At 38.5% G+C, this 12122-nt stretch overlaps 1 protein-coding gene across 6 annotated transcripts in view; it reads right to left on the bottom strand.

Annotated features, from left to right (window-relative positions):
• bsna (bassoon presynaptic cytomatrix protein a) overlaps nt 1-12122 on the bottom strand; it is an 89305-nt gene that overhangs the window by 20191 nt on the left and 56992 nt on the right. For all 6 annotated transcript variants that reach the window (XM_078949580.1, XM_078949582.1, XM_078949583.1 and 3 more), the window contains exon 3: nt 1270-1731. In XM_078949580.1, the coding sequence (XP_078805706.1) occupies nt 1270-1731 (462 nt within the window). The remainder of the gene's footprint in view (nt 1-1269; nt 1732-12122) is intronic.

Here is a 12122-nt window from a genome sequence, read left to right as displayed (position 1 = left end):
TGCATTTTGAAGGTTTTGACGCTAAACAGTTGACATAAAATAATGAACATTTTTATTTTTTATTTAACCTTTATTTACCCAGGAATTGTCCCATTGAGATTAAGAATCTCTTTTTTGAGGTAGTCCTGGCTAGAGGGGAAACAATAAATTACATTTACAATAAAAATGTCAACATTAAAAACATAAATAAATAATAGAACTCATGTAAAACAGGTACAGTTAAAAGTGACTTTCTCCTCAAATCTCAGCTTGGATTTAAAAATATTCAGAGGAATGAGTTCTTTTAATTTCCATCTTTTCTGTAGAGTGTTCCATGTGGAGGGGGCAGAAAAGACAAAAGCCTTTTTCACCCAGTTCTGTACGAGCAAATGGAACATGAGGATAAATATGTAATCACAGCAAAGGATCTTAACACTTCAGTTCTCTGGAACAAAATAAACGCTTAAACGCTAGTGGTAAACATTACGAAGTCACCTCTGATAATTGAGCAGAATATTAAGTCTGCAGGTTAATAATATAAATATCTGTTTTCGCGTTTAGTGATAGATCCATTTGATTTTCAAACACCAGCTTGAAATACAAGCTGTATAGTTTCAAAATAAAGATAAAAAACATCACAAAATTATTTTGGAGATTGTGAAATTTGCAAAATTTAGCTAAAATACAGCTATTTTGAATAAAATTCGGTGTATGGTGGTGTTTTGCTGTTCCAAGTTTTTTAATTTTAGCTACACTTATGAAGAGTTTTGTTGCTCTCTAAGACTTTATTGAACACTAAAACAAATGTTTTCTTAAACGTAATTGAACTTAAAAGAAACAATTGATTATTTACAATAATGGAATCTAAATATAATGCTGTCACGGCATAAAAAAATACCTTCTGTTAAACAAAACATTAATGTTTGATTATAATGTGGGCTATCAAATGCACTGTGTCTATCATTCCTGAGTCAACTGGACTTGACACAGTGGGATGGGTCAGTTACAACGCCCATGACTCTTCAGCTTTGTGAATAAGAAAATGTCAAACAAAACATAATGCCAGACTGGATAAATGATGTAAATTGAGATGGCAACAGTTAGTTGTCAAGATGGTCATCACATTATACACATCATCCATGATGTAGAGGCAACTTAAAATTAAGGCAGCCCACAGAGACGCATGCAGTTATCAACGTTGGCCTGCTTTGCAAAAGTGCATTTCTAACTATATAAATTTTAATTTGTTTATGATCTTTCCTTTCTCTGCATTTCTTCTGTTTTACTCACGTCATATTGTCTGGACTTTTTGATGTCTTTGATCGGTGTTATCTGCTCTCCTTTCTTCTGACTTGGTTTAGTCTCTTTGGTTGTTTGGTTCTCTGTTTCGGTCTTGAGCTTCTCCTGTGTTGGTTTCGTCTGCTTCTGGGCCTCAGTGGCTGGTACCGCTGTTGGAGCTGGTGCTGTGGTCTTGGTTTCAGTTGGCTGTTTGGCAGTTGTGGTGATGGATGGTCCACTAACACTTGTTGCCGACTGAGTTGTTTTTTGTGTCTGGGGCTGGCTTGGCTTAGCCATCTGCTGAGTGGTGGGTTTGTGGAGTGGGCTTTGCTGACTTGTTGGTGTCTGGTGACAAGGTGAACCCATTTGTTGGTGTTTGGGGGAAGGATGAGGAATGGGAAGTGGAGGATCATCGAGCCCACCTCCTGACATCAGCCGCTGGGTCTGGCAGTTTAGACACAACCACTCCTTTTTCTGAAGGGAAAAAAAACAAAGAACAAAAAAAAAAGAAAAACAGAAGACAAGCAAATAAGAACAACCATCAAATTTTTTCCAAGTAGCAAATTTCCTTAAACAGTTCATTTTAAACTAAAATCAATTTTCCAGTGGTCTTTCAATTATGATTTTGTCGTTTTTGGCCAAAATAAAAAATAAAAACTGTGTTGTTTTGCAGGACATAGTTTCTGCAGTGGGCCCGGATGTAGGCATGGGCAGTGAGGGGCCATGTTCCCCCCAAATGCCAGGACTGCCCCCCCAAATGTGACGCCATGCAAACGGTCCAAATTAAAAAAAACAACAATTGTTATTCATCTTCTAATCCGTTTGTTCCCTTTCGGGGTCCCGGGGCTGCCGGAAGCAAGTAAAGCGGTACAGCAAACTTAAATCCCCGTGCTCAGCCCAGTACATCTAGTTTGTCTGGTTTCGCAAGCACAGCCCCTGCTTTCACAGTTGCTCCCAGCCCTGCGCTGGCAACTGCCGATGATCTAAATTTAGGCATGAACACCTTACAACCATCACAACCCACAGCTCTGGTTTTCCCCAAAGCCTAACTTTGGTAAGAACGCATTCTCAGTCTACCCAGGCTGGTTTTGTGGAAGACCACAGCTGGAATTCTCAGCAAAGCTTTGTGCTTGCTTTTTGTTTCCCGTGTCGTAAACTTGGTGGGAACAATGACATGGATTTGGTTTACACAAAACAAGGATTTAATACCTGCAAAACTGCACTGGAAAAAGATAAGGGACTCACAAAGCTTGCATTAAGTCAATGCCACATAAAAAATGCAAAAACCTGGTCTGAAATGTCCCACGGAGAGGCCATAGGGGAAACCATTAGTGATCTATCAGGGCCCACTCACGTTAAAGAAAATGAGTATATATTGAGTATAGCTCAAATGATGAGAATTTCTCTGCAGGGCTGTTCTTAAAAAGGATTGATACAATGACAAAGGATGCCAAGTTTAACAAAATAAAAAAACACATACCACAAAATGCAATATACACCTCTAACAACATCCAAAACAAAATTATTGAAACATTGGCCAAAATGGTATTTAAAAAAATGTAATATTATAACAAAGCAGATTCTGCTGGGTTTTACATCTAAAGTGATGAAACCAGAGACAGATGCAATGTGGAGAATCTGTCAATCATGATTAGATTTGTCTGTAAAGGTATTCCAGAGGAACACCTGTTTGCTTGACCTAAATCAGTTACATTTACTGTCACCCAAAATCTTGAGCATCGTTCTGCTTCAGGTTATAGAGCAGCTGAATTTTCCAGACAGTGTTATGATGGAGCTTCTGCCATGAGTGGGGTCAGGGGTGGTGTTCAGGCCTTATTGCAAAAGAAGGTAGGAAAGGATATACCTCACATCCACTGCTATAACCCCCAGCTGCATTTGGCAGTGGTCCATGCAAAGCAAATAGAGCCATGTGCAAAAACCTTTTTTGATCTATCAGGATCCCTGCACTCATTTTTTCATTGTCATTATGTGTCACAGAACTATGATGTTCTCTCCCTAAAACGACTGATGGAGATCAGGAGGACAAGCCATCATGATGTGACCAAGTGCCTTGTGAAGAGTCAGGATGCTATAATGAGTATCCTGTCAGAGGTTACAGAGGACAGTGCTGCTGCTGTTGACATCCGCACTCAGGCATCAGGGTTACTGATGATGCTGAGGAGGCATCATTCCTTTGAAACAAGAAAGTTTCTTCTAAAAATGTTGGCTTCCTTTAAGTCAGCAAATGCCATGCTGCAGGCTCATTCTGTTAAGCTGTGCTGTTCTTCAGAAGTAGTCAGTGCATCTCTGCATGCTCTGAAGCAGATTGAGGGATGTGGAGAGCGAGATATTAGCCAGCATGCCTGCACCAGCTGCTAAAAGAAAGAGAACAATGACTTCAGTGCTCACAGGTAGTGGTGTTATGTCCACTGTGGGGCGTGCAGAAGACTCCTTGACTCCTTCCCAGGCTCTGAAGAGAACCCGTCTCAATACTTTGGACATAGTCATTGTAGAGATGGAGAGAAGATTTTCCAAAAGGGATCTCATCATCATGAAAGCGGTTAAGTGTCTTCAACCTTAATCTCAATCTCCCTCTTTTCTGGATGTTGCCATGTTAAGTCCTCTGCAGAAAATGGCAGGAAGTGACGTGACAATCTTTCCGAGATTCTTGTCGCAAAAATAAGGTTGGAAAAAGAGTTTCAAAAGACTGGTGCTGACTGCAATGTAGAGTTTGTAGACCGTGCCACTGTTTGCAAATATGCATGGGTATAGGAATGCCTTTCCTCAGCTCCATCGTACAGTATGTATGGGACCTCCATTGTGATTGGTGTATGATGATCATCGTGTAAAAGCTCTTTCTCTACTTTGTCTCAAGTTCTTACCCCCTTTTGCTGCACCGTGCTACATGAAAGAAAACAAAATTGAGTTATATTAGCTCATGAGAAGACCATAACAAGAAGCCTGGAGATGGACTAATGCTCTAATGACTGATATGAGAGTGTTCAGAACTGAGTGCTCTCCTACTAGCTTACAGCACCACACATTACCGGTGCAACTAAAATGGCGAGCAATACTGGAGCTATCCAGCCATACAGTTTTGAGCCAGAAAACGGCTCAGACGAGGAAAACAAAGATGGATATAGTCATCCACAAGTGGATGCATCAGAATGGGGCGGAGCAGCGTATTTTCCACGTAACAAATCTGATATTTCAGATGGCATTTTTTTGTCTGCTCCTGATTCACAAGGATTTAAATAAAGAAATACTCAGATATACAATTTTAAGCTTAATGTTCTTAATAAATGTTCTCCATCATCACAAAAAATGCTACAAGAACATGTTAAAAACACCAAAAACACATTTTCATCAAAGTGGGACTTTAATACCTTTGAGTATTGCCATGCACACAAATTCTATTTCAGACCCACTTTTAATGTAGAAACTCAAAAGTTTGTGTGCCCTTTAGGACTGTGTTGTCCAAGTAATATTTTGTTTCAGACTGTTCTGGCACAAACCAAACGCCAAACCGATATCAGGGAGGAGGAGGGTGGAGCCACTTAAAAATACAAGTCTACACTATTTATAAATCAGAATGGCATAGCAAAGTGTAATAAGGCACCAAAACCGTCATTTATGTCATTGCAGTGACTTTATTGTACTGTAATTGTTTGCCTTATCTCTCCAATGTCTTGCCACCACCAGCACCATCTGTTCATTTATATCGTTATTTCTGTTTCCATACAGGCCAACTAATGTTATTTGGGCTTGAGAGAGAATGCAATAATATATAATGAATAAGTGATGGATGCAGTTCTTCTTTAACATTTCCATTTCAGAAGTTTTCTACCTTTACTATAAACTACAGCTCATCTTTCCACTTCATTTATAACTCTAATGACTCTTGAGCCTCTTCTATTTGCTGCCTCTGAGCTCATTTACTTTCCAATCTTTGTTTTTAGTTCAGCTCTGTCAAAAAAGGTTGTAGAAGTTATTAAATCCCCTGTTTTGGACTGACAGGGGGATAGTGTTGTTTGCAGCCTGCCTGATTTAGGGCAAGAGAACAGATTGTTTGTTATACGCGCAAAATACAAAAATAAAAATCTTTAACTTTAATGCTATGCTCACTCCGTCCTCTGCAATTTGCCTGCAAGCAACCACTTCCTAAAGTCTATTTAAATGTGTGTATTTGTTAAAACATAATAGTTGTGTTAAATGAATAATGCCTGTTGTTGTTTTAAGTATTTTTTTAAATAAATAAATAATTAAACTTGCTAAACCACTTATATTTTAAGTACTGTAGATGCTGAATGACGTCAAATTTGGAGGTACAGGAAGGTTTACATCAATTGGCATAAAGGGGTTTAAACAGTAAATCACTGCAGATACGTTTTTCTTCTTTGTACAATTTTTGTGCACTTTCATTCTGTGAAACGTTTTGCACATTTACATCTGAAGTTTGTCTCATTTCTCCACCACACAAACATTAAACTCATATCTGCAACCCCCCACCCATCTCCCTGCATGTCATTCCCAGCCTTCTTTTCTCTCCCTCCAACAGAGCAGGGCCTATTTTTACCCAGAATGCCATTGTTCTGCTTGAGCATGCACTACCATGGCGCCGGCTGCAGCTTTAGGCAGCACTCTGCAGCAGCACGCTCTCACGAGCACAAACACATATGTGTGTCTACATCAACGCCAAATGGAGGAGATGCCTCACTGAAGGCTTAATAGAAGCAGAGGGATAACGAGAAGAAGGGGGAATAGAAAGAAAGGTAAAGAGGAGCCCGCTGGGTGCAGGAAAGGAAAAATGGAGGAGGCAGTGAGTGAGACCTCATGCGTATATGAATAAGTTCACATATACAGTGATTTAGCTCAGCCTCTGGTGATGTGACTGTGTGCTGATTCTGATACAGCAGACTTCAAGCAGGGGCTCCAGAGAGATGAGAAAGCTACAGTAAAGAGAAAGATCTACAAAAAGATGTCCAGCATCCAGTAAAGCACACAGAAAACAAGCTCACTGAAGTTTTCAGAGATTCATATTTCTCAGATCAGGCAAACCAAGAACGTTATATTTATTCGGTGTCCTGTATTATCTTTTTTTTTTTATAGGCAAACACATTTACTAAAGGGGACCATATGTAGTCCCATTTATCAAACCTAAGTTGTTGTTTTTTGTTTTGTTTTTTGCTGCAGAGATTTCTTAGGTTTCAACCATCTGTATTGTACGATGGCCCGGAAGTGAAAATCACATCAAATCACTTAACACAAAACCATTTTAAAGATGGCAATTAAAAAAGCAAACAAAAAATTAAAAAAAACCACATGACATTTTAGAAACCAAAACAACATTTAAGAAACCAAAACATAAAATACAAAAAAAAAAAGATTTCGGAAAATAAGGGATTTCCAGAAGACAAAATGAAACAGAATGAGAAACTGGAAAGGGTAAACACTGTAGGACATTGCTGATTGGATGATGATGTTAGTGCATCATTTCAGCGGAACAGTATTTAACATGAAGTTCTCAGCGACGTCCCATAGTACCAACTTTTTCTGGTTTGTTTCGTTTTTCTAACATTTCAGTTTTTGCCTTCTAGAAATTTTGTTTTAATGTGTTTTTAACGATTTGGTTTCTGTAATTTTGTTTTCTAAAATGTAATGCTGTTTTCTTTTTTGGGGGGGGGGGGGGGGGGGGGGGGGCTGCACGGTGGGGCAGTGGTTAGCGCTCTTGCCTCACAGCAACAAGGCCCCTGGTTCAAGTCCCCACTGGGGGACCTGAAACAGAACATGAATGGGGGACCTTTCTGTGTGGAGTTTGCATGTTCTCCCCGTCCAATAGTGGGTTCTCTCCGGGGTCTCCGGCTTCCTCCCACTGTCCAAAAACATGCTTCATAGGTTAATTGGTTAATCTAAATTGTCCCTAGGTGTGAGAGTGAATGGGTGTGTGATTGTGGACATTATACCCTACGACAGACTGGCGAACTGTCCAAGGCATCCCCTGCCTTCGCCCACGAGTGGCCAGGATAGGCTCCAGCAGCCCCATGACCCCAAAAGGGAAAAACAGAATAGAAAATGAATGAATGTAATGCTGTTATTGTTTTATTTTTTTGGCTTTTTGTAGTTATGATCTTTACAATGTTTTTTAGTGTTAAGTGGTTTTCGATGTGATTTGGATCTCAAGGCCACCGTAAGCCTTCACCAAACTTTTAAAATTGTATTTAATGAAAATAACCAATCTGTTTGTCTACACCCATCACAACCCTTTTCAGTTTAACTGTTTGAAAATGAACATACTAGTTTTCTAGAAATGAATCAGGACTTAAAGACAAAAATCACAGCCACAGAACTCCTTAGCACAACTGGGACAGAGTTAGTGGGAAGATATTTAGTATTTATAAAGTTCATTTTTTGTGAAGAGAAAAATTCAACTTATCAGAAAAAAAGTTTATATTTTTTTCTAAAAGTGAAGGTTGTTGGCTGAGGTCAGGGTTTCAGCTCCATTTATTTCACTACATCTTGCCTGAGCTTTCAAATATTGTTCATATAAAAATAAAAAGCAAAGAAAGCTAAAGGGAATTTTAGAAAAGAAATGATTATTATATTCGAAGGACACCAAGGAGGGCAGAAGAGAAAGCAGAAGACATAATGAAGAAGATGACTGAAGCGGTGAATTTGAAAGTAAAAAGGGAAAAAAAAATACATTTGAGAGAGGTTGAATGTAAGAGGCACAAAACAAAAGAAGGATTGGATAAACCTGACAAGCTTATTTCCATTCTCGGATATTTTTATATTTCCTCATTCCTTATCATATTTGTGTTCAAGTGGGTGTCTGTCCACGCATTTTGCTTTTTTGTTTGTACTGGAGTCACCTTTTCCATTTTCTGTGCCACATCTGTCACTCTTTTACAAAAACAATAGAAAATTCAGGCGAGGATCATCTGGGATCCTTTGCAGATGAGAACATGTAGGAGGATCTCATCAGCATATAGAGGGAAATTACAGCTGCTATGATGATATGCTCTGGCAGAAGAGAAAACTGTAATTTACTTTATCATTTCAAATGCTGTGTTGCAATCTGATTAAAGATTTATGCGAATTGGGAAAAGTGAACGCATTCTGTACAGGAGACATGGCACTGAAGAAATTGATTGACAACGTCTCCAGCCAAATCAGGATGCAGAATACAATCTGCTGTAAAAAAAAAAAGGACAGCTGTATGTCTAAGACCGCCTTAAATATGCTGTTTGGCTATAATGAATTGGAAGGAGAAACTGGTATTAAAAACATGTAGAAAAATAACAATAAAAACAGTGTTTTCTACAGTGTGTGTAGATAAAAAAAATTTTTTTGTTTTGTGCTTTTTCATGTCTGCAGCCTGAATACTGAGAAATGTGATTTAACAACAACAGATCTTTCTTGTTGATTAATTTACCTAACAATTAATTTATTTTTTTTTAAGAAAAAAAGTTTCACTCTTTATGTAAAAAATACTGAAAACTAATTTTTGATCCCTTCTGACTGGTTCCATGTGGCAAAAGGGTTCGATATCTACCTGAACCTCATCTAGGACTCCTAGGGTTTCCCCACTAACATAAACTAAAGACCTGGTTATGATTGAAAGTTCAAATATAGACACAAACCAAAAGTAGGGATGAGCTTTTGCTCAGAGTTTGACCCACAAATTTGTCAAAAGTTGTTATGTATGAAATTTTCTGATTCATTGGATGTCTACCACAGGCATACTGAGACACGAATATATAATATATACAGTGTGCAAACACCACTGAAGCACAAATGGAAAACAGTGCTGTTGTGGATGGTGTGGCCCCACAGGGTTTAGAGAAGTGTGTATGTGTGTGTGTGTGTGTGTGTGTGTGTGTTTATTTGAACAGGCTGCAGGGATTGAAGGATTTTGACTCCTGCAGTAATAAGATGGCTTCTAGCCAGCAGCAAAACAGAGCATAGCTTCAGTGGGTCTTTGCAATCTCAGCCTTGGCCCAATAGGCAACATGTAGAAAGATAAATCAACTAACTACCACAATTGTGTTCACACAGTCATGTAACCAGAAAAAAAACGCATAAGGATTTGTCATTTGGTGGTGAATGTGTCTCCAGAACACAACAACTCATTAATATTTTCTATGTTGGCAATAAATCAAATTACTTGAAATGAAATGATGCTTTTAGACTGAATCCAGCCTTCACACAAGACCCTTTTATGTTTAAAGCCTGTTTTTTTGATGAAATCTGAAAGGAAAACTTGACTTTTGTCTGTTAGAGCACCTTTACTTGTACTTCAGGGTGTTCATGTTGATCTCACGCTTTTGCACAACAATAATTTACAGTACACGGTTTAAAAAGGGGCCACAAACCTTGTTTGTACACATTTTAGGTCGAGATTACCAAGGAGAGTTTAGGTAAAAGTTCACGAATGAAGAGAAAAGAGAGCATTTAGTGCAGGAAAGTCCCTCTCAATGAACTATGTTATAATGAATTTGGTATTACATGCTAAGATATTTTAAATAAATGTTGTAACGTAAATATGATTTCTAAATTATAGCATTTTTAAGCAAGTTTCAAGAAAGTGTAGAGGCTTTGAGTTTGTTAAGAAAATAATTAGAAGTTTGGCACTTGTGTAAATTTAATAAGAAAGGCTTTGAGTTTATTATATGGTTTATTGAAATATGATTGATAGGAATCTATAGTTTTTATGGCAGAAATCTTTAAGGGGGAGGTTTTTACCTACGACCATATGGTCTCTGATGCGTTAAAGACGCCCTCCGATGAAAAACGTGTTTTCTGTGTTTTTCTTTACATGTTCTTGTTGCATTTTTCTGATGATGTAGGACATGTACTGGGAAAACAAAGCTCAAAAATCCGTTCCTGAGTGTTTATCATGAATTGACCAAAAAAAAAAAAAAGACATGAAAAATACACTGGGCAGCCCACAAGCTCCCTGCTGTGTTCCTTCATGATGCATCCCCTGCAGACAAACAGATCCATGTACGTCTTCGTTTTCCTCGTCTGAGCTGGAATCTGGATCAAAACTATCCAGCTGGATAGTTCCAATGTTGCTAGTCATTTTTATTGCACCAACAATTTTAGGTTTTTGGCATGAGGGGCTGTAAACTAACAGTAAAGTGCTTTAACAGAGATCTCTCAGCATCATGGACGGCAAGAGAGGGTGGGGTTGATCGGCGACAACGGATCCGCCAAAACTCAGAAGTTATTTTCTAATGATAGCTCTTATACTTTTATATAATTGTTTTATATTCCTATGTCATTCATTTTTGTACTTTTATGACATTATTTTTTTATTCTTTTTATGTCATTGTTCTTATACTTGTTTGAGTGTTTTATTTTTATCCTTAAGTCTTTTATATGTTTTGTGTAGTTTGTGGCAAATGGACCTTCTATTCTATTCTATTCTATTCTATTCTATTCTATTCTATTCTATTCTATTCTATTCTATTCTAATGAACTGCTATTGTTCCACAGAAAAACAACACTTTAAAAAAAAAGTTTTTGCATAAAATAATTATCATAATTAAAAGTCCACTGGGAAAGCTTTAACATAGGTCAAAGGATGATCAGAGTGAGACTTTAATGATGAACATATAGTAAATGTTCCATTTGCATGACACTGCAGAGCTTTATAACCTATCTCCAAAGAAGCGTGGTGGAGAAGAGTTGAGCAGCTCCCTCCACCCTCGCTAAAGAAAAAAAAAGACACACAGCTGTATTCTGTCACTGTTACAGTGTGTCTGAAGACCTTTGCAGACCAAATAGGAGGAATTCTGCTTCACAAGTGTAATGTCTTATTTGTTCTTACATTTTTCTGTATGATGGCTACTGTAAAAACAACACCAACCATAAACATAGATATAGGGATTGTACATGAAAAGTTCATTAAAGCATTGTCTTTAGAATACAGCTTTTCAATGTTGCTTTTTTTCCATCTTTTTCTGCTTGTGCTTTAAGATAAGATGTTGCATGAGAGCCCATCACAGCCAATCAAATGCTTGCAGAGAGGGAAAGAAGATAGTGGAGTGGCGTAAGGAGGACAGGGGGGAGCGATGCTCAGAACTGCACTGAGAGAGTGGGAGAAAGGCAAGGGGATGAGGATGAAAAGGCGTGAGAGCGTGGGCAAAATGGAGGAGGACTGATCTGTAAAGCAGAGGACGGGGAGGGAGAAAAAAAAGGGAAAAAGGAAACCAGAGTTGGTAGTGGAGCAGGGAAAATGTCAGAGTGAAAGAATGAAGCTGTGAGGAGAGAGGCTATGGATATTAGAGAATTAGGAGGAGATGAGTGGAGGATGAAGGGCTGAGTAGAATCCAGTGGAAAGAGGAGAAGGAAGAAGCTGACTCAAAAATGTACAGTGAATTTGTTCTGCCTCATGAAACTGCCAGTTTTGGCTGAGAAATGCTTTGAGGAGAAGCCCTCAGTGTCTTTGCTAAGGAACAACTCCTGCTTTTACATTTGCATGAACAGGAGGGCATGTGCGAGGCTTGACATAGGGCTGCCTGCTCACAGTAACAGTTGGTAACTGAAAAGACACCCCCTCCCCGTTCAGAACTAAGCTGACGTGGTTTCAACATTTAGAAAAGAAAACATTTTGAAAAGAGCAGCTCTCTGGAAAGAGCAAGCAGAGAGCTGACAGGGTCAAATACAACGGCCCCTCCTGCAGCTAAGTGCAAAACAGAGAAAAGACAAACAAATAAAAATAAACTCTGCCTGTCGCATTATCACACCTCATTTCATCTTCAACCTGTCTTCACTAAAATGCTCCGTAAACGTTATTCAGCCTGTTACTGTCATCCATAAAAACGTGGGGATTTAAAATATATAAATATTGTATTTATTAG

This window comes from Oryzias latipes, chromosome 7 (assembly GCF_053564925.1).
Source record: "Oryzias latipes strain Hd-rR chromosome 7, Olatipes_Hd-rR_3.1".
NCBI lineage: Eukaryota > Metazoa > Chordata > Actinopteri > Beloniformes > Adrianichthyidae > Oryzias > Oryzias latipes.
The sequence above is the reverse complement of the archived record's forward strand: the minus strand, read 5'-3'. Positions and strand labels throughout refer to the sequence as shown.